Source organism: Neofelis nebulosa, chromosome 3, assembly GCF_028018385.1.
Source record: "Neofelis nebulosa isolate mNeoNeb1 chromosome 3, mNeoNeb1.pri, whole genome shotgun sequence".
Classification (NCBI taxonomy): Eukaryota; Metazoa; Chordata; class Mammalia; order Carnivora; family Felidae; genus Neofelis; species Neofelis nebulosa.
Window position 1 is genome coordinate 7,499,668 of NC_080784.1, and position 24,448 is coordinate 7,524,115.

A 24,448-nucleotide genomic window follows, 5' to 3' on the forward strand; every position below is an offset into this window, starting at 1 on the left:
TAAATGTGCTTTAAAGAAGTGTTTGAAACTTTATGTTGTCCACCTTCTCTGTCTTTTTCTATGGTTCCTGATATTTGTGACATTCTTAGAACAATCTACCCTATATCAAGATCACAAAGGTTTTTTAATTGATTTTTTTTCTTTACATTTGAACCTCTGTGATAATTGGAGTCTATTTTGATAGAAGGAATGCATTGGGAATCACGTTTTGTTTTTCAGGTCAGATGTTTACTCGGTTTCCTTAAACTAGTGATTAACATGTCTGAATTTCCCCCTTTGCTTTCAAATGCTGAATTCTCACCTACATGGCTGAAATTCTATTCCTTTTGTTTTCACTAAAGCACCTCTTTCTTCACTCTTCCTCACTGTTTAACTTCTGTATGGTAGCTATTCTTTTAAAATATATCAGGGCAAGCCTCATCACCCTCCTTTTTATTATGCTCCTAGCTAGGGTCATAGTTCTATCTAGTTCCCAATGAACTAAAAGAAATGACACTCAAGCCATTTTCAGAAAGCTCATTTGGATTTTGATTGGATTGAATTAAATTTACATATTCATGTAGGGAATAGGTAGTTTATTTTTTTTTTATTTATTTATTTTTTTAAAATTTTTTTTTTTCAACGTTTTTTATTTATTTTTGGGACAGAGAGAGACAGAGCATGAACGGGGGAGGGTCAGAGAGAGAGGGAGACACAGAATCGGAAACAGGCTCCAGGCTCCGAGCCATCGGCCCAGAGCCTGACGCGGGGCTCGAACTCACGGACCGCGAGATCGTGACCTGGCTGAAGTCGGACGCTTAACCGACTGCGCCACCCAGGCGCCCCGGGAATAGGTAGTTTATAATATAATGTCTCTTTAACATCGAGGAAATTGTGCCCCTGATGTGTAAGTGTTCTTTATTATCTGCAGGATAGTTGTATCCTTTTATCCATCCAAGTTATGCAAATGTATTTTATGAATGTTGTAGGTATTTTATGGATTTTATGGTTGTCGTTAGATGTGGTGGTGTAATTTGGTTTGGGACTTTATTTGCTACTGTGATTGGGATGTTTTGTGTGTATGGGAAGAGGCTATACCCGCAGACACAGAAATTGAAATATTTGATTTATAAAAAATTTTCAGCCTCTGTAGATTTAGACTGGGTAAGTTGGAAAAGCTTGACAAGACCTAATGGCAGCGGGGGGGGGGGGGGGTGGGGATGGTACATGGAGAAAGACAAACATTAATGCTCTCCCAGTGGGATTGTGAATGCATGCAAATTTTCCTATGGAGCCTTTGACTATACACATATTTATAATATGCATACCATTTGACTTAGCAATACCAATTCTAGAAATTCATCCAAAGGAGTATACTGGACAGTTCACAAAAAGTATGTCCAAATATTGATCATGTTATTGCGCATAACAATAGAAAGTTGGAACTAATGTAAATATGTGTCAGGAGATTTATTAAATAAATCATGATATAGTCTTAGGATGCAATTTCTTGCAGCCATAGAAATGGTAATGTATCTAAATGTATATGCATACATTTACATATCTACATGGAGAATTGTCCTTGATTGGTTATTGAATGAATAAAGCAGGTCTTGATCAGCATATATTCTGTGGTACCACTCGGAAAATGTGTGTATAAATATGTTCTGTGTCGGGGCGCCTGGGTGGCGCAGTCGGTTAAGCGTCCGACTTCAGCCAGGTCACGATCTCGCGGTCCGTGAGTTCGAGCCCCGCGTCAGGCTCTGGGCTGACGGCTCGGAGCCTGGAGCCTGTTTCCGATTCTGTGTCTCCCTCTCTCTCTGCCCCTCCCCCGTTCATGCTCTGTCTCTCTCTGTCCCAAAAATAAATAAAAAACGTTGAAAAAAAAAAAATATGTTCTGTGTCTGGAAAGATGTTAAACATCTAATTGGGATTTCAGTCCACTTACACTCTCTTTTTCATACTCTCCTAACTTTTATACTTTTTAAAAAAGCTTGAATCATTTTAAACTCTCTTCCACTCCCCCTTCCCCCCGACCCTATTCCCCCAGAATTAAGTTATATCATTGTAAAAACAATAAAAAAATTAAAAGTTGCTAATGTGTCCTAAAGCAAAGTGCTGGAAATAAAGAGTAGCTCGGAATAACATTTAGGTCAAAATAAATAGTCCCTAGAGGGCACTTTTCCCCCCTAACTCACAATAGCTATTGTTTAAACTTGCGTTCTAGGCAATGGACTGACGACTTTAGATGACTGATGTCATTCAGTCTCAGGACTGGCTGTGTCAGGCGGTATATTGTTTCCCCCTTGCAGGAGCTGGAGGGTGCTCACAATTGTGGGGTACAGCACACAGCAGGTGGGGCAGAGCAAGCTTGCATGAGGGGCGCCCCACTCAAAATAAATACCAGTGGGGAGTGTGTGGCCTTCCACATCCACTTTTTCTACAACCCAGCTGTCCTGCTTCTCCTGTCTGGAAACAGCCTTCATGTCCAGCAGCACGAGATTTAGAAAGCATTTTTATAGAGGGGATCGTTCAACTCCTGGTTTCAGGGTTGTGAGTTCGAGCCCCACATTGAGAGATTACTTTAAAAAATAAAAATCTTAAAAACACATGTTCTAGAGATTGATAAATTACATGTACAGTTTTCATAGAAAAAGTCCTAGGAACGGATGATGTGAAAATTTATTTTATTACCAGTTTTCAAAATTGAAAAAGCTATGCAAATACTGCCTGAGTAGGCACAGCGGCCCCAACTGGGCTTAAAATATTAAACATAACGCGAATCGATCTCAGATCCTTCTTTTCATTTTTCTTGTTTATTTCTTCCATTTCTTTTCTTATCACAAAAGCAATTCATGCTTAACATAAGAAAGAAATCTGAAAATATACATTGAAGGAGAAACCTGAGAACAACCTGTAACCCAATCCTTCCAGGAGGACTATTATTTCATGAATATTCTGTTGGAACCTGTTTTGTATATATTTATTATACTTAAGTAAAAGCGACACCTACTATTTATGCTCTTTTGTGACCAGTGTTGATTTATCTGCTGCATTTTCTTTTATTGGATGTTTGGTTTGTATCTTTAAAAAAAAAAAAAATTGCTCTGAGGTGCCTGGATGGTTCAGTTGGTTAAGCATCTGACTCTGGCTCACGTCATGATCTCACAGTTCGTGGGTTCGAGCCCCGCGTTGGGCTTCCTTCTGTCACCACAGAGTCTGTTTCGGATCCTCTGTCCCCCTCTCCCTCTGCCCCTCCCCTGCTCTCTCTTTCTCTCAAAAATAAATAAACATTAAAAATATAAATTAAAAAATTGCTCTGATTAAAGTTAGCACAGGGAAATGAAAGCAATAAAAGGGCAAGGGGGGAATTAAAAAACAGGAAAAAAACTTAAAATTCTGAAAAACTAACGAAAATGGTTAAAACCCAGGTAAGATGATGATGCTGATGATAAAACTAATCGGTAGCACACCAAAGTTACCAAGACTGGGCAAACCAGAGACTGGGGACATTTGTTTCTGACAAATTAATGTTTAAAGCTGCTTGCTTTTGTGCACATTGCTTCTGTCTCTCACGGTCTCCCTCTCTCTGTCTCTCTCTGTCTCTCTCTGTAAAACATATTATATGCTCTGGAGCGCACTCTCTGGCTCCAGAAGGTTCCGAGTCTACCAGGAGGGAAGACTCGTTTTCCAGGAGGGGCCCCCCGGCTTCAGAGAGTAGAATCTCCCTCGTCTGTAAGAGGCCAAGAGAGTCTCCCTTCTCCCCATCCTCATCCTCTCTCCACTCTGGTGTCACTATAGCAGCCAACGTTGTTTCGTTTGTTTGTTTTTGTTTTTAGCATGACTCTGTTCTGGGGAAGCTCGGCCTTCTCCAAGAAGTGCTCGCTGAGTTCAGTGTGGATTGGGGGCTCTGGAGGGAGCCACTCTCCCCTCTCCCCACACAGGCCCGGCCTCGCCCTCCTGGCCCGAGAAGGCCCAGAGGAAGCCTGGAGGCATGCTGAGGCCGCTGGGGAATGCACTGTCCACCCCCACACCCTCGGCCTGCCCACACCAACGAGGTCTTAAAGATGTGCAAACATCAGGGGCACCCTTGAATGGGAAAATGAGTCATTGCTAGCTCGGGCCTCTAGGTGTGTCTGGGGAGCATCAGGCGCTCCAGCTGGGGTATGACATTGCTTGTAGTCCTGCTCCTGACACATCTGCTTCACTTTCTCCCGGCTTCATGGTGTCGCTGAAGGAAGCCGATGGTGGTCACGTGTGGCTCTGGAGTTCTCAGGGAGACTGTCAGAAGAAATATCCTGCCTCCACACTCTATCAAGAGGGCTTCTTTTGTTCTGATAACTGTGTGGGCTCCAGCGGCAGGTGTGCGGGTAAAGAGCGTCTCTGGTATCAGACTTGGATATCTGCCAACCGGAGATAGTAGCAGGCCTAGCCAAAGCTAGACTTACAGGTATGCCAAGTAATGGCGTCTTCCCAGGTCCAACAGCCCTGGAGAATTCTGGAAAGAGGCAGGCAATCCAGGAAGTCAGTGTCTGGTTTCTCCAGCATGCAGGAACCTGGCCACTGCACTGCTGATGGGGCCAGACCCACCATTTCCAGAGATGAACCAGCAGGTGTAAAGAAAGGCTCAGGTTTCAAGACACAGTGGAAAGGATCTGAGAGTGATCTTGAGGCTTGGTTTGGCGATCAGCATGGCATGACTCTGAGCCCCAAATTTTGGGGTCTGAGGCTTTGAAAATAACGTTGAGAGAATATTTTTTTTATTATAAGGGAAATAAACCAAATACAGCATATAAAAATGCAAATAAAAAAAGCAGTAACAACTTTAAATCTAACTACACAGCAGCTCTGTGGATGAGTTAAGAAAAAAAGAAAAATGTATTTCTTCAACAAATGTTTATTCAGTTTCTAGTTTCCTCTATATTCCAAACACAGTATTAAGCACTGGGGATACAGCAGAGAAAAAGGACAAAAGTGCCTGCCATCACAGAGCTTACATCCCAGTGTGTGGGAGAGAGGGAGACAGGAAGACAAACATGGATGAGGAAATCGTAAAATAGTGTTATGGGATGAATGGCATCCCCCAGAATGGTTATGTTGAAATCCTAACCCCCAGGACCTCAGAATGTGACTGTATTTGGAGATGGGGTCTTTAAAAGGTGATTAAGTTAAAATGAGGCCAATAGAGTGGGTCTACCTCATTATGAGTGGTGTCCTCACGAGGAGAGGAAATGTGGCCACAGGAAGAGATATGAGCACACAGAGAGAAGGCCATATGAGGACCCCACAAGAAGGCAACCATCTACAAGACAAAGAGAGTGGTCTCAGGAGAAACCAATCCTACGGCACCTTGGTTTTAGATTTCTAACTTCCGGAACTGTGAGAAATACATCCCTATCGTTGAAGTTACCCAGTCTGTGGGACTTTGTGATGGCGGCTCTAGAAAACGAATGCAAATAGTTCATAAGATGTTAAGTGTAATGGAGAATAGGGAACAAGATCAGAGGTATGGGGCCATGCACATCTGTGGGGAAAGTATATTCCAGAAGAGGGTGCTAAGGCCCAGGGTGGGAGGGGGCAGGAGGCAGGTGAGGAGGGGGAGAGCAGCCAAGTCAGAGCTGTATGTGCAAAGATTTTGGATTTGCTCTGAATGAATCCACTTTTGTAATTAATAAAAGTCCTTTTGGTTTTCTTTATTGGGTTTATGAGATAGTAAGTTAACTAGATGGATGATAGATGATAGACAGGTAGATGATAGATTACATCACATTTAAGAAAAATTGACTTAGAGGAGCCTGGATGGCTCAGTTGGTTAAACATCCAACTCTTGATTTTGGCTCAGGTCATGATCTTATGGTTCTTGGGATTGAGCCCTGCATCAGGCTATGTGCTGACAACATGGAGCCTGCTTGGTATTCTCTCTTTCTTTCTCTGCCCCTCCTCTGCTCACATACACCCTTTCTCACTCTGAAAGAAAGAAAGAAAGAAAGAAAGAAAGAAAGAAAGAAAGAGAAAGAAATTTTGACTTCTATGATATTGAATTTATAAATCTCTGAATATGCTATTCCTTTGTATTTATAAAAACCTTATTTTGTGTCCTCACTAAATTTTAAATTTTATTCATATATTTCTTACACATCCATTATTAAGTTTCTAAATATTTTCTGTGTTAATATTGTAAATGATCTCTTTTTCCACTGTAATTTTAAAGAAACCAATTAACCTTCTTCTCTGTTGGTTCCCTATTGTGCACAATGCTCTAATTACCAATTTTCACTATAGCCTTTACTACCCAATTTTACTTGAGAATATCACTTTTCTTTCACTTAGGTGTGTGTTCATTGATTCATCATGTTTACATGATGTCTTCTGATTTCCAGCTATAAAAGCAGGGAGGTGGGGGAGAGCATCAGCTGACATTTCCTTCCCCTCCTTCCCATCATTCACTAGTTGTAGAATTTCACATTTCATCCTCTGTAACATTTGCAGTGGGTTCTACACCTGTCCTCACTCTGTGTCCTTCTATGGTTCTTCCATTACACCAGCTCACCGTTCACTCCAACACCTGTACCCTACACGGCATCCTTCTTGCCTTTGGCTGAACTCAGTCCTCCAGCACACTTTCCCAAGTGGAGCTTCTCACTGGAGCTATCCTTCCTGAGTCCTTTTGTGTTGAAAAATGCCCATTGCATTTATAATGGAAGGGCAAGTGTTTGAGTAAAAAACCGTATGGGCTCACATCTCCTCTTCTTGAGGACTTTTCTGGAATTGCTCACCATCTTCTAGTGTTGAAGTCTCCTTTGTACAGGTCTGGGCCTTCCTGATAATATTGGCAACTTGATTGTTTCACCTTACTATTATGAAATATTCTTTATATTAAAAATCCAGGAATTGTATGGAGATATTAATTTGTTATTGATCTGTGTCAGATTTTCTTAGGATACCACTTCAGTTTAGTAGACTGGAGTCTTATCAGCTGAAAATCCTTTTTAAAATCTTATCCTTAAAGTGTTCCCAATTGCTTCTCAGAGGCACTGATTATATGAATGCCAACTCTCTTTTCTCTTCCATGTCTGTCATTTCTTCCTGCTCATCCACATGAACTCTGATGTATTTCCATAACATTTAACCTATGGTACTCCATCCTGTTCCATCGTCCTCTGCTCTTTTTCCAAAACTATGCTGTCTCTTCTGTGTGCCTCCATTCTATTGTGGTTTTATTTCCTTCTTTCACTTCCTACCTTCGTTCTATAAGCTCAGATTTCTTATCTTTCCTTATCTCAAAATACCTTTTCTGAGTTAATGTGTCTCTGATTTGTGTTCTATCCCTGTTTCAAAACAAGTAATTTCTTCGTCCTCTTTATTAAGTTATGGTGCTCACTAAGTCAGAATTTTTATCCATTTCATGGTGATATTTTCAGTTGGGGGTTACTATTTTAACATTTTTTTCTCCTGTTCCTTCCTCACTTAAAAATTTTTTGGGGGGCGCCTGGGTGGCTCAGTCGGTTGAGCGTCCGACTTCAGCTCAAGTCATGATCTCACGGTTCGTGAGTTCGAGCCCCACATCGGGCTCTGTGCTGATGGCTCAGAGCCTGGAGCCTGCTTCGGATTCTGTGTCTCCCTCTCTCTCTGCCCCTCTGCCGCTCACACTCTGACTCTCTCTCTCAAAAATAAATAAACATTATTAAAAAAAATTTTTTTGGTAATATCTTTGGAAAGGTTAGGTTTGGTTTCTGTTTGATGGTGACTCATCTTTGTCCAGGTGAAATATTCTTGGACTATCTGTTTTTAAGAGGCTTTTGTAGGGAGTAGACAGAAGTGGGTTTCAGGGCACCAGGAATCCTCCCTATGACACAAGATTATAGAAATGAATACAATCTTTCAATGGCTAATCCACCAGGATGACATACCATGTGCCATCTTATAATCAGACTCATTACTGCTGCCTCATAACCAGACTGCTTCCTACAAATACAGACTCTCATGTGATTCCTTATTCAACATGTTCCTTCCTCATTTTTGAAATGTGGTGCCAGTCTGGGTTCAGAGAATCTCCCACTACCTGCCCACTCACCTGATCCCACTGTTTCAGGTAAAGGACTGTTGGTGTGTCTTTTAGGGTGAAGGCATGATTTGCAGAACTGTGCTCTGGCAGCATTTTCTGGGGCGTGCATGCACAGGTAGCCTTTCTTGTCTCCCTCTAATCTGGCCACATCATGAATTTGATGACAATTCATTATTTATACTATTTTGGAGTAATACATATCTACTAGTTTTGTAGATAATAAAATTTACATCTCTATTTCTTGTTTACTTCTTTTTGTTTTGCTTTTGGGGAGTTCTTGAGAGAGGAAGGGGAGAATCACCATCTTTACTTTCCCACTTTAAAACCAGAAGTTTCGGGGTACCTGGGTGGGTCAGTTGGTTAAGTGTCCAGCTTTGGCTCAGGTCACAATCTCTCCATTCAGAGTTTGAGTCCTGCGTTGAGCTCTGTGCTGACAGCTCAGAGCCTGGAGCCTGCTTTGGATTCTGTCTCCCTCTCTCTCTCTCTGCCCCTCCCCACTTATGGTGTTTCTCTCTCTCTTTCTCTCTCTCTCTCTCTCAATCTCTCTCAAAAATAAAAATTTAAAAAAAAAACACAGAAGTTTCTGGTTGATAATAGTCCTTTACCTGGGCTTCCTGAATCCATCTTACATACTACCACCAAGTTATTTCTAAATTGCATATTTGACAATGTCATCTTGTTTAAAATCCTTCAATGTCTTCTCTTTACATATGGACAAATTCAACCATCCAAGATCTGATTCTATATATCCTACAATATTTTCTTTTTCCTGTACCTCAGCCAAAGGACTCATTTATGATTTCCCAAATTCACATTTAAATCTATGCTTGTAGATCTTTGCCCAGAATCTTGCTTTCTCCTGGATGAGCTTCACCACGGCACCTGCCTCATAAATGTCAACTCATCTCTTAAGACATAGATAAAGGGTTAACTCCATAGCAAAAGGTTTGCCAATTTCTCCCTTCCACGCCCCTACCCCCACAACATAGAGCAACAACTGTCCTTTCCTGTAAGACCCTTTGGGCTTACTACACTTGACAGTCATGAACTGTAACAGAGTTCATCTGTTTAATCAATTCCAAGGCCCCTCGTGTTCTGAGATCATATTTTGTTCATTTTGTACCCTGGTTCTGGATAAGTAATTGGCAAACTGTAGGAGCAGAGGGACTGGTTTTCCTGATGAATGGTGCTGAGTCAAGCATACTGTGTCCTTGGAAATGGGGCCAGGAGAGAGGGAGAAATTGAGAACTGGTGAGGGCTCACCTGACTGACTTCTGTCTCTCTATAATTCCTTTCACTTGATTGCTGTGCTGCTCCTGTGAATCTGCCCAGAAATTCCAATTCAGTGCTCTCATTTTCAAGATGAGACACTAAGGCCCAGAGCTGAGAAGCTACCTGCCCAGGGAGTGTCCCTGGAGCCATAACCCAGGTATTCTGGCTCCTGTGTTTCTCTTGGTTAATTCAAACTTGACCCATGTGTGTGTGTGTGTGTGTGTGTGTGTGTGTGTGTGTGTGTATCTGACTGACTTATTTCACTTAGCATGATATCCTCCAGTTCCATCCATGTTGTTGCAAATGGCCAGATTTCATTCTTTGTCATTACCAAGTAGTATTCCATTGTATATATAAACCACATCTTTTTTATCCATTCATTCATTGATGGACATTTGGGCTCTTTACATGATTTGGCTATTGTTGAAAGTGCTGCTATAAACATTGGGGTACATGCGCCCCTATGAATCAGCACTCCTGTATCCTTTGGATAAATTCCTAGTAGTGCTGTTGGTGGGTCATAGGGTAGTTCTATTTTTAATCTTTTGAGGAACCTCCCCACAGTTTTCCAGAGTGACTGCACTGGTTTGCATTCCCACCAACAGTGCACGAGGGTTCCCGTTTCTGCACATCCTTGCTGATATCTGTTATTTCCTGAGTTGTTAATTTTAGCCACTCTGACCGGTGTGAGGTGGTATCTCAGTGTGGTTTTGATTTGCATTTCCCTGATGATGAGTGATGTTGAGCATCTTTTCATGTGTATGAGCATTTTCTTTTTAGGTTTACTTATTTTGAGAGAGAGACAGAGAGCAAGCATGAGTGGGGGAGGGGCAAAGAGGTTAGGAGAGACAACATTCCAAGCAGGCTCCACCCTATCAGTGCAGAGCCCGATGCAGAGCTTGAACCCACAAACTACAAGATGATAGACCTGAGCCAAAACCAAGAGCTGGAGGTGTAACCAACTGAGCTACCCAAATACCGCAGTGAGCAGTTTTTAATAATATTCCCAAATGATTTTTGTAGTTTTCAACCCAAACTGTTTTTGTCCACTTATTTCCAGTGTACTCCTATGGAGCACCTGCCCCACACTGGAACACACAGGAACACACCAAAGGCAGCAAAACTCCTCACTCTTCCCGGGTGGACGACTTTACCGACTTTATAGCTCATTCAATGGCTAAAGCTTTGGTCTAGTCGTGGTTTAATGCCTTGTTTCATTATCTGTCTCCCCTCAACATGTGTCATTTCTTTTTTGCTTCTGCTATGTTTCACTATTTCCTTTTGATTTCCTCCCTTCTGCACAGAGATCTTACTTTTTCCACTTGTTTATCATCTTAGCCCTAACAAAGTCTGACAATTTCATAGAAGTTTGCTCCTCCTTCTTCACATCTGCTCCATGTCTTCTAGTTCTCACAGCCTCAGTTTCCCCTCTTGCAATATGCTCTCTAAGGCAGCACCCTCCATCGCACCTCATGCCTCCTAAAAGGAGGGTGCCTGCTCAGCTCTTGGTGGAGGCAAGTGTCTTCCCCGTGACCTTCCTGAGAAGCAGTGACAGCGCTAAGTTCTCTGTTCCCTAAAACTTTTGCTGGTCAGTCTCCACTGGGGAAACCACATTCACAAATGCTAATAGGGGAACCTGTCGCTAGCCCTTGGGTGACCGCCAAGGGCTAGCTGCTCCTCTGGAAGTTGCCCACTCAACAGTTTCTCTGGTTCACTAGAGCAATGTGATCAGAACAAGGTCAGGCCATTAGGGGCACCTCCAGGAACAGGTGCTGGAGAATGAAGAAGAGGCTGAGGAAGCTGCCCTGCTGCCCACAGGAGGGAGAGGAGGTGAGTGAGTGCTTGGCAGAGAGCAGACTGGGGAGGATCTGGGACAGGGCTGTGTGTTCAAGAACAAGTTCCCTCATTATCAGGCAGAAGGTCCCATTAACCTTCCCACTCACACTTGATTCCCTTTCCGTGGGCACACGCACACCTCTCCCAAGTGCCTTAGGAACACCCATCTCAGAGCCAAGGCGGGGGGGACTTCGGGACGTCACCTACCCCAGTTCTGTGACTTTGCAGGTGAGGGATCGAGGTGACGTGATTCATAAGTCAGAGACAGAGCCAGGACTTGAACCTAGCATCCCAAATCTCAACGTACCACTTATTTTTCTGCATCATATTCCTAAGACACCTGAAGCTATTTCTGTGGAAGAATTTAGGCTCCATGAAGTGAATTTGCATGGCGGCTAGGAGCATAGGTTTGACTCAGACTTGAGTTAAGTTCCTGCTTGGCCACTGTGTGGCCCCGTTGCCTCATCTGTAGAACACAGTCATTGTGAGAACCTTACCTCTAAGGGTTGTCTTAAGGATGAAATTCAGTGATCACGGAGAGCAGGTAGCATAACGCTTTGCTTTTGGCGAGGGCTTGATGCTTGTCACCGGTTACTGGGCCCATCTGGTGTTCATTTTCATATTTACAGCTCTGCCTCAGAAGACCAAAAGCCACCTATCTACATGTATAATATGATATAGTTCATTTAAACTGACCTAAAGTAAGATATCGGGGGCTTGACGGCCACCTGCCTGGATTCACCCTCAAAGCAGGAATGTACTGAGTGGTGGGCGGCGAGTCAACTGTCTGAGTGAATTAATTCCCCTGTGTGAAGTGTGAGGTTCAGAGGCTCAGAAGGGAAGGCTCAGGAGAGTCTGGGAAGCATCTGGAGAGAGGTGACCCATTAGCACAGGGAAAAGACATGAATTCCAAGTGTCTATGGTTTTGTGAAAGGAGTTTCCTACTCCTACTGAGGCTAAAGTTATTGTCTGCCTGGTTCATCCAGAAGGATTCGATACTGAGGAGATAGAGTAAACTGACCCACTCTGGAATTTTCAAGACTTCATGGTCTCCTAGGTGAAATATGGGTCAACAGGTAATAGGACATCCAGCTGGTTCATGATGGCAAGAAGATAGTTTTTTGTTTGTTTTTTTTTTTTTTTTGCTAGAGAGAGAAAGAGTTCATTCAGTGAGACCATCTTGTCAGAATGTTGTCAGTAAGCTCAGACCTCCGCAGGCCAGGGAGTGGGCTGAGAACACAGCAGCCAGTATTTTGTTTTCTCAACGTAGAAAAGAGAACAGAAGTGCTGACCTGGGGCCATCTGCTCTGGTGCCTGCCCTTCTCAAGGGCGACTTCCGGGAGAACAGACCTTGGGGCCTTTGCTGCCCCAAGACTCAGGGAGAATTTTGCTAGAGTCATGTGATCTATCTATCTATCTATCTATCTATCATTCTCTCTCTTTCTCTGCCACACACACTCATCTCTCTCTCCCTCTTTGCCTGTCTCTCTCCCTCTCTCTCTTTCTCTCTCCTTCTATTCCCCTCCTTCCCTTCATTTCTACTTTCTTTCCTTAAAGATATCAATCACCTTTACTTTGGACAGTTTTTCTCCCATTTCCTACATCCTCCAGAGATTGCTCTCAGGGCTTATAAAGAGTGGTAGCCCAAATTCCTTGACCCAAAGTGGATTTTCTCTGGCTCTCACTAGTCAAATGGAAATCCTGATATAAACTAAATCAGCTCAATTTTGGACACTCAGAGAGTGGTGGACTTAGTCTGGGGGACACGGAAGCACTGGATGATCATGTTGTCATTAAAACACTCTCAGTTCCTTCACTGGACACACACTGGTTTCTGATGCCCAGAAGACATCTGGGCTGAAACCACAGCCTGTGCTTAATGCATGAGTTGAAATTCGTAATCAAGTCCTGGAACAAAAATCAAAGGTTTTCATGGAAGAGGTCACATGTAACAATTAATTACTGAAGCATCCATTTTTTAAAAACTTTTTTTTTAAATCTAGTTTTGAAAAATCTTGTTAGGTTGTTGGGTATTAAGGAAGCTGATCTTTAACACAGGAAGGGAGGAAAAAGAGAACAAGAAAGAAGAAAATGGGGGAAATAGGGCAAAGTTTGCATTGTGGTGACCGGGAGGCATCTCCTGCAGGCTTGGCTGTGACACTGTCTTGACCTTCTAGGTTGACCATAGCTCCCCCACTGTGAAGCAAGTAGGTTGGGTGAAGTGATCTCTGAAGGCTCCAGTAATTGTGAGTCTATGCAATTCGATGAGAGGAGAAAATAAGAAATATGTACCTCAGAATCAAAGGGGTTAAATCATAATTAATATAGATTTATGATTTTATGCTTGAGAATCCATTGAGAAATAATCACAAGAAGACCAATACAGTCCAACCGGGGTGGGGGGGGCAGTGACAAAATTATTGTCGATCATCAATAGCATTTTCTATGCAAATAGTAGCCAATTATAAAATACAAAGAGAGAAGATTATAACTCAAATAGAAAGAAAAACCATAAAATATCTAGAGATAAAGTCACAAGAAATGTCCTGGATCTAGATGAAGACCTGTATTGAAGATCTTAAAAAAGTTATGTTGAAGAAAGGCAAAAACTAGTAAGTTGAAACCTTGTTCTTAGAGAGACTCAATTATCCATTTTTTCTTAAATAAAACCTGTCATTTCAATGCAGTGTCAGTTAACAAAGCAATAAAATTATTTTTAACTTGAGTAAGTAGTTGAAAAGTTATTTTGTAAGAGTGAATCATTGAGAGTGGCCGTGAATCTTGGCAAGAACCATAAGCAAGGTCTTGACTCATTTTTTCTGTTTTTTAATGCCACATTAAAAAAATTTTTTTATACAGTTCACCCTTGACCCCTGAAAAGAAGCAAATAATTTTTTTTCCTTTTAAGTTTTTATTTAAATTCCAGTTAACATACAATGTAATACTAGTTTCAGGGGTACAATAAAGTGACTCAGCACTTCCATAGAATCCCCAGTGCTCATCACAAAGGCGTCCTTAATCCCCATCACCTATTTCCCCACCCCCCACCCACCTCCCCTCTGGTGACCATCTGTTTGCTCTCTGTAGTTAAGAGTCTGTTTCTTGGTTTGCCTCTCTTTTCACTTTGCTCATTTGTTTTGTTTCTGAAATTCCACATGAGTGAAATCATATGGTGTTTCTCTTTCTCTGACTGCCTCATTTTGCTTAGCATTATACTCTCCCATTCCATCTACATCATCGCAAATGGCGAGATTTCATTCTTTTCATGGATGGGTAATATTCCATCCTCTGGAATGCCAGTTAACATCGTGCAGCACCGCACAGGAAGACACACAGGAGAGCGGACAAGAACGGAGTCCACCCCACGACCTGAGCCTTTCTGGGCACTTGATACCTGCTGAAGTTAGGATTTAGGTGCTCTGACTAGTATGCAAAATGCCCCATCTGTTCTCTCCAGGGTGTCCTGAGGTACTGTCACATCAGGGTAGGTCTGGTCATCGTCCGTACCTTCCCATCATGTGTGGTTTGGTTTCTCTTCCGTGCAAGCCTCTGTGTTCGAAGAGAACAGAGACATGAACTCAAACTTGTGCCTCTTCTCTGAGGCAGCACAGGACTAGAGAGTGGGGGCATCTCTGTGAGCTCGGGAAATTCCCACTTCTGAGTGGAGCACGAAAGAGTCTCCATGTCACTGCTGGGAACTCAGGTCTGTCACAGCTTTTCAGGACAGCTTCCACCTCTGCGCCAAAGAATCAGGGACAGACCTGACCAGGAATACAGACATAATTAGGTAAACACACAGACAAAACCTGTCTTTAAGAAAAACCAAACATGAACGAAGTAAAAAGTAATCATTCAAGAGTAGCCATGAATTCTGGCTACTAGATGAGTGGGTACAGGGCAAAAAGGAAGACAGAAACAGTTTTTGTAACACACGTGATAAAAGATGAATGACCTTAAATATTTATAAAGTTGTCTGAAATCAGTAAGAACAGATGAATGGGAAAATAGAAAACCAAGTGAAGTGTATAGACAGGTAACAAGAGACAAAAATAACCGATGAACATTGTTAAAAAATGCTCAACTTTTTCAGAAATAATTTTAACAAGATATACTAAAGCAAGCAGGAATAATAATAATGATTATTAGCAGGAATAATAATTATTATTATTTTAAGTTTATTTATTTATTTAGAGAGAGAGCACAAGCAGCAAGGGGCAGAGAGAATGGGAGAGAGAGAGAATTCCAAGCAGGATCTGCGCAGTCAGCACAGAGCCTGACCTGGGGCTCGAACTCACCAACCATGAGATTATGACCTGAGATGAAACCAAGAATCGGACGCTTAACTGACTGAGCCACCAGGTGCCCACAGACAGGAAGGTATTATTATTCACTAATGTGATTTGCAAAGATTGAAAACATTGATAATAACTAGTACCAATAAGAAGATCAAGAGTCCAAAGGTATTTTTGCACGTTGTCAGCAAGAGGATAAAGTAGTAACAACAGTTTCTGGAGTGGGCAGCTGGGCAACACCTATGAAACTTGAAATACACAGGCAGTTGACTGTCCATGTATCGGCATTTATATAAACGTTGAAAATCCTGTGAATTTCTAAAGACACATGTACAGTCCTCCAAATATGTGAAGCAAATGTATTTGAATAGACATTAAAGAATTTCCAGGATAATATTTACCATGGGGGGAAACCCACCTATATGAAGTATGATTCTATATTTTAAACGTAAAAATTAGTATTTACATCATTTTATTCACAAGGGAAAAGAATAAAAGTACTCTGAATTGTAAATAGCATTTATAATTGAAAGGTAGGGCTATGGGTTGTTTTTTTTTAACCTTCCAGTTTTTACATTATTATTTGCAATTTTCCAAAGTGTATTTTTTTTAATGTCAGAAAAGTAACTGAAGTGAAAATAAAGAATAAAATTCAAATCCTAGGAATAATTTGGCATATTTCCCCCTATTTTTTAAAGTTTTTAAAAAATCTATTACTTTTTTTGAGAGAGAGAGAGAGAACCAGTGGGGGAGGGGCAGAGAGAGAGGGGGACAGACCATCCCAAGCAGGCTCCATGCCAACAGCAGAGAGCCCAATGCAGGGCTTGGACCCATGAACTGTGAAATCATGACCTGAATCGAAGTCAGACGCCCAACTGACTGAGACACCCGGGCGCCCCTTTCCCCTATTTCTTCCTTCAACATGGATTCTCCAGAAAGGTTATAGCCAATCCATTGCCATTCTGAATCTTCTGTAAGGAGCACTGGACTATCCCATCAGCTTGCCTCAATGAACTGTCTTACCTGTGAAGAACTCTCTTCATTCTCCTTTCCTAGCAGCTTGACTGCCGGCCCCTACCACTCACCTGCAGGGGCTATAGCTTCGGTGCTGCCTGGACCCCAGCGTCACTCCATGTGGTCAGATAGCAGTGCCTCTAAAAACAGAACCACCTGACGATCCAGGAATTACACTGCTGGGCATCAATCAAAAATAGAAAAACACTAATTTAAAGGGATACATGCACCCCTATGTTTATAGCAGCACTATTTACATTAGCCAAGATATGGAAGCAGCCCAAGTGTCCATCGAATGGATTTTTAAAGAAGATACGGGGAGTATATATACAATGGAATATTATTCAACCATAAAAAAGAATGAAACCTTGCCATTTGCAGCAACATGGGTGGAATTAGAGTCTGTTATGCTAAGTGAAATAAGTCAGAGAAAGACAAATACCATATGATCTCACTCATAATATAGAATTCAAGAAACAAAACAAATAAGCAAAGGGAAAAAAGAAAGAGAGAGGCAAACCAAGAAAGAGACTCTTTTTTTTTTTTTTAATTTTTTTTTTCAACGTTTTTTATTTATTTTTGGGACAGAGAGAGACAGAGCATGAACGGGGGAGGGGCAGAGAGAGAGGGAGACACAGAATCGGAAACAGGCTCCAGGCTCCGAGCCATCAGCCCAGAGCCTGACGCGGGGCTCGAACTCACGGACCGCGAGATCGTGACCTGGCTGAAGTCGGACGCTTAACCGACTGCGCCACCCAGGCGCCCGAAGAAAGAGACTCTTAACTCCAGAGAACAAACTGATGGTCACCAGAGAGGAAGTGGGTGGGGGATGGGGGAAATACGGGCTGGGGATTAAGGCTGCACTTGTGATGACCATTGGGTATGGTATGGAATTGCTGGATGAAAATACTGTACATCGGAAACTAATCTAGCACACTGTATGTTAACTATACTGGAATTACAATAGAAAACTTAGCAAAAAAGAAAAAAGACAGCACTGCCTCAACCCACATGTGGAGAGAAACATGAGGCAAGCAGCGGGGGCTCGGGGACCAAGAAGGGCCAGAGCTGATGGAGGAGTGGGGCCTCAGGCAGAGGGAGTTCATCTCGACGCCAACCCCTGGGCTGCCGTGACTTCCTCTGACACAGAACCTTGGGCTTCTGACCTTGTCCTCCTGATTTTCACCATCAGGCCTTCGGGACCCTCAGCTCCGTCACCATGAGACTTCTCCAGGTGGTCCTCGCTGCTGTGTTTATCATTTTCCAGGTACTGCCCGGTAAATACCAAGCACGACGCCCGTTCTTATCGTCACTTTGTTGTTTCCCTTCCCTCAGTCAACCACAGTTGAAGAATAAAGCATCAGGGAGCTACTCGGAGGCCATGTCTACACCCCAAAATAACTTTCTGCAAAGTTTAAGAATTCCTTCGGAGGGAATTCCAAACATCCTGTTAAAAGGGCTGGTTAGGTAGCTGTCTTCTCCTCCCTCCCCTTCCCTGTGGATGAACCGGATGATTGGAAACAGAATCCGCTGGCTCACCTGTTGGTATCACCTGGTGTGGAGACAGAGATCCTTCATACAGGCTCCGCCTGGGGACCGCTTGACCCTCGTGTCACGGTGGTGGCCTTGAGTTTCACAGGGCGAGGCTTCCTTCAGATGGTTCCATGAGGGTGGGGATGGGTGCGGGTGGCAGGAGGTGGGGGGATCAGTGAGGAGCACCGGGTGGCACAGGTTACCCTCTGGTTAATGCCCAGTTGTCCCCACCTCAGGAAGAACCATCCATCCAGTGGTTGTACCAACCATGATGTCTCATGGAAAAATGAGAGGGGAAGGCCTTGGAGCTGAACCACTCATTGTAGATGTCCAGCGGGGAAATCGAGGGCTTCCCCCCACACCCCCAGGTCCCTGGCACACCCCCACCCCTGCCCCAGACCTGCGGCTTCATACAAACACCTTTTCATTTCCAGCTGCCACCAGGGCGTTCAACTTTGAAAGACCCTGTTACCTGCGTGGTGGAATCTGCCTGAAGCAAGGGACCCCAGACTGTGAGCCTTTCCGAGGGCCCTGCCGGGCGTTCACCGTTTGCTGCAAAGTGAAGGGCTTATGGGGGCGGGCAGCAGCCGAGAAGCCCTGACCCCCGGGTCTGAAGCAGGGCGCCCCTGTCTGAATAAAAGCAAACAACGTTCAGGTCTAACTAATCAGTCATCTTATCTTTAGGACTGATTAAAGGAAATCATTGTTTTTTGGGAAGGGGGTGTCAGGGAGAGGGAGACAATTTAAGAATAAAATTTTTATTATGCTTTACATTTTGCAAAGCCTTTTCTTTCTTTTTAAGTTCTATTTGTTTATTTTAAGACAGAGAGAGAGGTCAGGAGAGGGGCAGAGAGAGAGAGGGAGAACATTGATCAGGCTCCGTGTTGCCAGCGCAGAGCCCGATGCAAGGCTCGAACTCTCACAAAGCTGTGAGATCATGACCTGAGTGGAAACCAAGAGTCGGGTGCTTAACCGACTGAGCCACTCAGGGGCCCCACACAGCCTCTTCATTCACAGAACATATGTCATCCTTAGAGTGTTTCGGTTTATCAGCCCCACTTTGCTGATGTAGAAACCACACTCAGATGAGTTACATAACTGACCCGAGATGACACCATCAGTAAGAAGAACATAATCTAAGATTTTTCTTTTGGCTGGTCTACAGTACTCTGCCTGCTTGGAAGGGAAGTTATGGTTTCCTTAACAATTGCAGGGAGGCTGGATAGGAAAGGATCCCCCATCGTGGGGTGAGGCCATACAAGGACAGAGCTTTGTCCTGGGACCTGCTGGTGCAGTGGGCAACCCGCCCAGTGGGAGGACACTGTCGAGGGAGCACAGCGCCCAGCATGTGGTGGTGGTTCACGCAGGTGCTCAGGGAGACCATCCAGAAAGGAGCGTCAGGTGCAGGTCAGAAGGCTCCAGTGTGGATTGCTGTGATTATTCTGTGTCTTCCTTGTTCACTTTTCTTGTTCAGGGCATGACATCTGCTGTAGTATCCTGAGTAAGTCACCTCTCCATGACAGGTGTCACTGTCTTGCCTCTGCAGAGTGGCTTTCTACAATGTACAAAGCAAACCTGGAGGTGGGGGTGTGGGGAGAGGAAGCAGGAAGTAGTGCAAGGTGCCCGGGAGGCCAGAGGACAAAGAGGAGAGGTTAGTTTTACTAGCGTTCTTCCCAAACCGGAAGAGTCACATGGGAAAGAAAAGAGTGTGCCTGGAGCTATGGTCAGTAACAGTGCGGACCATCTACACGACCGGGTCCCGTCACTGAACAACTAAAGAAAATTCAGTGCAAGTGTGTACACAAACAATAGACTATTATCAGCTGTAAATGAGCGTCTGCAAAGCTATTCGGATCCAGGTACAAATGTTAGCCTCCTGGGTGTTTTCAGTGGGCACTGGCTTCCCACGCGGTCTGCGTACAGGGCTCACAGGACTTGGACATTCCTGGTGTCTGTGACATCAGTCCACAGTGTGCCCCATCAGAATGGTTCTGGGTCCAGTAGTCAAATGGTCTCCCACCACCAGGGGAATTTAGGAACCGACTTGTACCCCAATGTTTATAGCAGCACTTTCAACAATAGCCAAATTACGGAAAGAGCCTAAATGTCCATCAACTGATGAATGGATAAAGAAATTGTGGTTTATATACACAATGGAGTACTACGTGGCAATGGGAAAGAATGAAATATGGCCCTTTGTAGCAACGTGGATGGAACTGGAGAGTGTTGGGCTAAGTGAAATAAGCCATACAGAGAAAGACAGATACCATATGGTTTCCCTCTTATGTGGATCCTGAGAAACTTAACAGAAACCCATGGGGGTGGGGAAGGAAAAAAAAAAAAAGAGGTTAGAGTGGGAGAGAGCCAAAGCATAAGAGACTCTTAAAAACTGAGAACAAACTGAGGGTTGATGGGGGGTGGGAGGGAAGGGAGGGTGGGTGATGGGTATTGAGGAGGGCACCTTTTGGGATGAGCACTGGGTGTTGTATGGAAACCAATTTGACAATAAATTTCATATATTAAAAAATAAATAAATAAATAAATACATACATACATAACTCATCTCCTTATTTGTATTTCTTCACCACGAGGTGCAAACCCTCTTTGCTTTCCAGTCTCTCTCTCCCACCGTTCACAGGCCCACAGACATCCCTGTCTTACACACTGTCTGGAAAATCCCAGCACGGCCCTGTGCCTCTACTCCATGCTTTTCCATGCCTTTTGCTCTTGGTTCAAGCACGGAGGACTGGCTTGGTAACAGAGGAACTAGAACCCTGGAGGGGAGGGCAGGGGAGGGGAGGGGAGGGAAGGACCCCCAATGGGGCATGTGGAACTCTTTGTCATGGGGGAAGAGAAAGAAGAGGCGGGAACACCCAACCTGAGTTCTGTTTGTGTTGTTGCATGTCCGACTATCCTTTTCATGGTAAACCGTCTGGTTCTGACTTGGCCGCCAGAATTGCTGGACTACTTGGACAAAATTCACCCATTATGTCAACTTTCATTCATTCATTTTCCTTAACTCATATTTATTAAGCAGTAAACCAAACAAAAAACATTCCTACCTTCGTGGTGCTTATATTCTAACAGGGGAGATGGAAATAAAAACATGTGATACTTTAAATATTTATAAGTGCAAAATTTGAAAAAAAAAATCAGGAAAAGGATATGAAGTCCTGGGTATCTGGGAGGGTGTGCAGGGAAGGCCCCACAGGCAAGTTCATGAGTGGCAAAACAGTCTTTCTGGATCTGTCTGGTGTGCAGTTTAGTTGGTTATTCCAAGTCTGAGTTTGTGCTCACTCTTGGGAAATCCCTAGAAATTGTTAGGTCTTTTAATTTTTTTCCTGGGGGCATGGGTAGAAGGAGAGAGAGAACCTTAGGCAGACTCCGTCCAGCACGGAGCTAGATGCAGAGCTCAATCTCACCTGAGATCATGTTTTTCTTTCTTTCTTTTTTTTTTTTTTTTTTAACGTTTTATTTATTTTTGAGACAGAGAGAGACAGAGCATGAACGGGGAAGGGGCAGAGAGAGAGGGAGACACAGAATCGGAAGCAGGCTCCAGACTCTGAGCCATCAGCCCAGAGCCCCGCAGCTCGAACTCACGGACCGCGAGATCGTGACCTGAGCTGAAGTCGGACGCTCAACCGACTGAGCCACCCAGGCACCCCAAGAGATCATGTTTTTCATCTCATCTCATCTCATCATCTCATCTCATCTCTTCATCTTACCCATAGACGCCCTTAGCCACTCAGAAGGATCTACAATAAATTTTTCAACGCATTAAAGATGATACAGGTGCTACCTCAACAACATCATGCTTTTGGGGCAGACATCCATGTGGAAGTACTGGCTTGCTCTTACTCTGGGACACACACTCAACAATCTATGCCATGCGCTCTAGAATTACAGTAAGAAACTCTTGGAGGAGATAAAGCCATCATTAGTTTTCTGGCCTTCTGGTTCACAGTTATCCACCACTTAAGTTATGCTAAGCTAACCTGTGCATTTAGTTGACTCCGCTTAACAATACTAGAAATAAGAGTACATGCAAAGAAATTTCTTCCTCAAAGAATGGAAGTTGCTAGTAATTGGGAGACTGAACAGGTAGGACACAGAGAAATATTTATAGGAACCTACCTCTTACCACAGAGATGCTCCAGTTATGTCCCAGGAAACACTCAGGGAAACATTTGCCCCATTTCTACCATGATCAGAGGGATATGGTTAGCAGTGTCTAGGCCAGACTGACATTTTTTTTTTAAGATTTTATTTTTAAGTAATCTGTATATCCAATGTGGAGCTCAAAGTCACAACCCCTAGATCAGAGTCACATGCTCTACCAACTGAGCCAGCCATGCACCCCCAAATTGACGTTCTTAACTAGAGACCACAAATACTACAACAACAGACCATATTAACTATTATTTTGATTCCAAAGATTCCTCCACATTTGCTTTGTCCTCGTCTGTTTTCTCTACTGTTACCTGGCTCTTGAATTCATGTTCTCAAGATAGATGGTCAGACAATATGAGGGATCAGCTTCCGGGAGAAATGGGGCCAACAGTAGAGTTTTCCAGAGGTGCCAGGTATGAGTGGGGTCCTTAGTCTCCTGCAGAACCCATTGATATCTGGCAAAAACTAATTAGAGGAAAAGGGTTACAGATTCACTGTCACAGGTCAGATTTTAAATTTTTTTTTAACGTTTATTTATTTTTGAGACAGAGAGAGACAGAGCATGAACAGGGGAGGGGCAGAGAGAGAGGGAGACACAGAATCTGAAACAGGCTCCAGGCTCTGAGCTGTCAGCACAGAGCCCGACGCGGGGCTCGAACCCACGGACCGTGAGATCATGACCTGAGCCGAAGTCGGCCACCTAACCGACTGAGCCACCCAGGCGCCCCACAGGTCAGATTTTAAAGTCTCATCAATCATATGTCTATTACATATTTTGTATTTGGCATGTGTCTTCGTTCATTTGGGCTGCTATAAGAATACCATAGACCAAGTGACTTGTAACCAACAGTGTATGTATTTATTTCTTACCATTCTAGAGGCTGGAAGGCCAAGATCAAGGTGCTGGCGGATTCCATGGGCAAGGGGCCACATCCTGTTCACAGATGGTTGTCTTTTTGCTGTATCCTCACATGGTGGTAGGGACAAGGGAGTTCTCTGGGGTCTCTTCTGTAGACACCTGATCACCTCCCAGAGGCCACCCAAATGCCATCACACTGGGACTTCAGCTTTAACATATGAATTTTAGGGGGACATATTCAGTATGACTCTAAAAACCCTAACATATTTAGTCCTCTGAAATTTTAGGAATTACAATAACAAATATTAAGACTTTTGATTTTTTTGTTATATAAGCTATGCATACTTTTTCTCTATGAAACACTGAAAAATCTAAAAATACATACAAAAAAGTTATAATCTATTTTCACGTTCCCCTTAGCTTATCAAATAGTTTTCCTTCAAATGAATAGTTAATCAACTCTATATGATTTATCCACTGCCCTCTGTCACCATTCACATGAAAGCCAACTTTATTGTGAACTGAATGTCAGTGTCTGCATGGTGGCTTCTCTGTTTGGATGTCTGGGTTTTTTTGTTTTGTTTTGTTTTTCTGTTTGGGGCCTATGCTTCATATTTCAAGCTTCACAATTATTTATTTATTTATTTATTTTTATTTTTTAAGTTTATTGATTTGTTTTGAGAGAGAGTAAGTGCAAATGGGGAAGGCACAGAGAGAGAGAGAGGGAGAGAGAGAGAGAGAGAGAGAGAGAGCAAATCCCAAGTAGGCTGCATACTGTGAGCATAGAGCCTGACGAGGGGCTAGATCTCACAACAGTGAGGTCATGACCTGAACCAAAATCAAGGGTCGGACACTCAACCAACTGAGCCACCCAGGTGCCCCCAAGCTTCAGTGTCATTATAAACAATAATAACTGGTAGTGGAAGTCACCATTGTTACTCTTTATAAAAATATCCTTATTTATTCTTGCACATTTCCCCTATACAATGAATTTTTTACATGGGCTGGGCTAAGATCATAAACATCTTTAAGTCCTAATTTCTAAATGATCACTAGTCTATGGAAAGTTACTATTAGCCAATTTATTATCCTTTTAAAATGTATAATTTTTACTGGATTCTAAGAGCCAGTCCTTATGTAAAGAGACTAGTGGACTATCCCACAGTGGTAAAGAACTCAGAATCTGGAACCAGACTTCTGACTCTCATTTTGATTTCACCACATACAAACTTTATCACTATATACCAAGTATCTCTAGGTATCCTCATGTGTACTTTTAGGGATCATATTAGTACCTGCATAAAGTAAGGCCACTTTGCTTCTGGCTTCAGGAAGACAAAAATAATCCCCTTCATTATGGTCTTCTTGATTGGTTCTACTCGATTATACAAATGTAAGATATCAACTATGATCCAGGGAGAAGAGGGA

The 24,448-nt window shown here is 43.2% G+C and overlaps 1 protein-coding gene across 9 annotated transcripts in view; it reads left to right on the forward strand.

The window, feature by feature from the left end:
* Nucleotides 1-18,762, forward strand: part of LOC131506338 (uncharacterized) — an 83,624-nt gene extending 64,862 nt beyond the window's left edge. For 7 of the 9 annotated variants that reach the window (XM_058719865.1, XM_058719874.1, XM_058719866.1 and 4 more), the window contains 2 exons: nt 17,651-17,725; nt 18,426-18,762. In XM_058719865.1, coding sequence (XP_058575848.1) covers nt 17,651-17,725; nt 18,426-18,592 — 242 coding nt within the window. In that variant the 3' untranslated portion in view covers nt 18,593-18,762. Of the gene's footprint in view, nt 1-17,650; nt 17,736-18,425 lie in introns of all 9 variants that reach the window. The other 2 variants (XM_058719873.1, XM_058719875.1) reach the window with 1 other exon arrangement.
* The last annotated feature ends 5,686 nt before the right edge of the window (nt 18,763-24,448 follow it).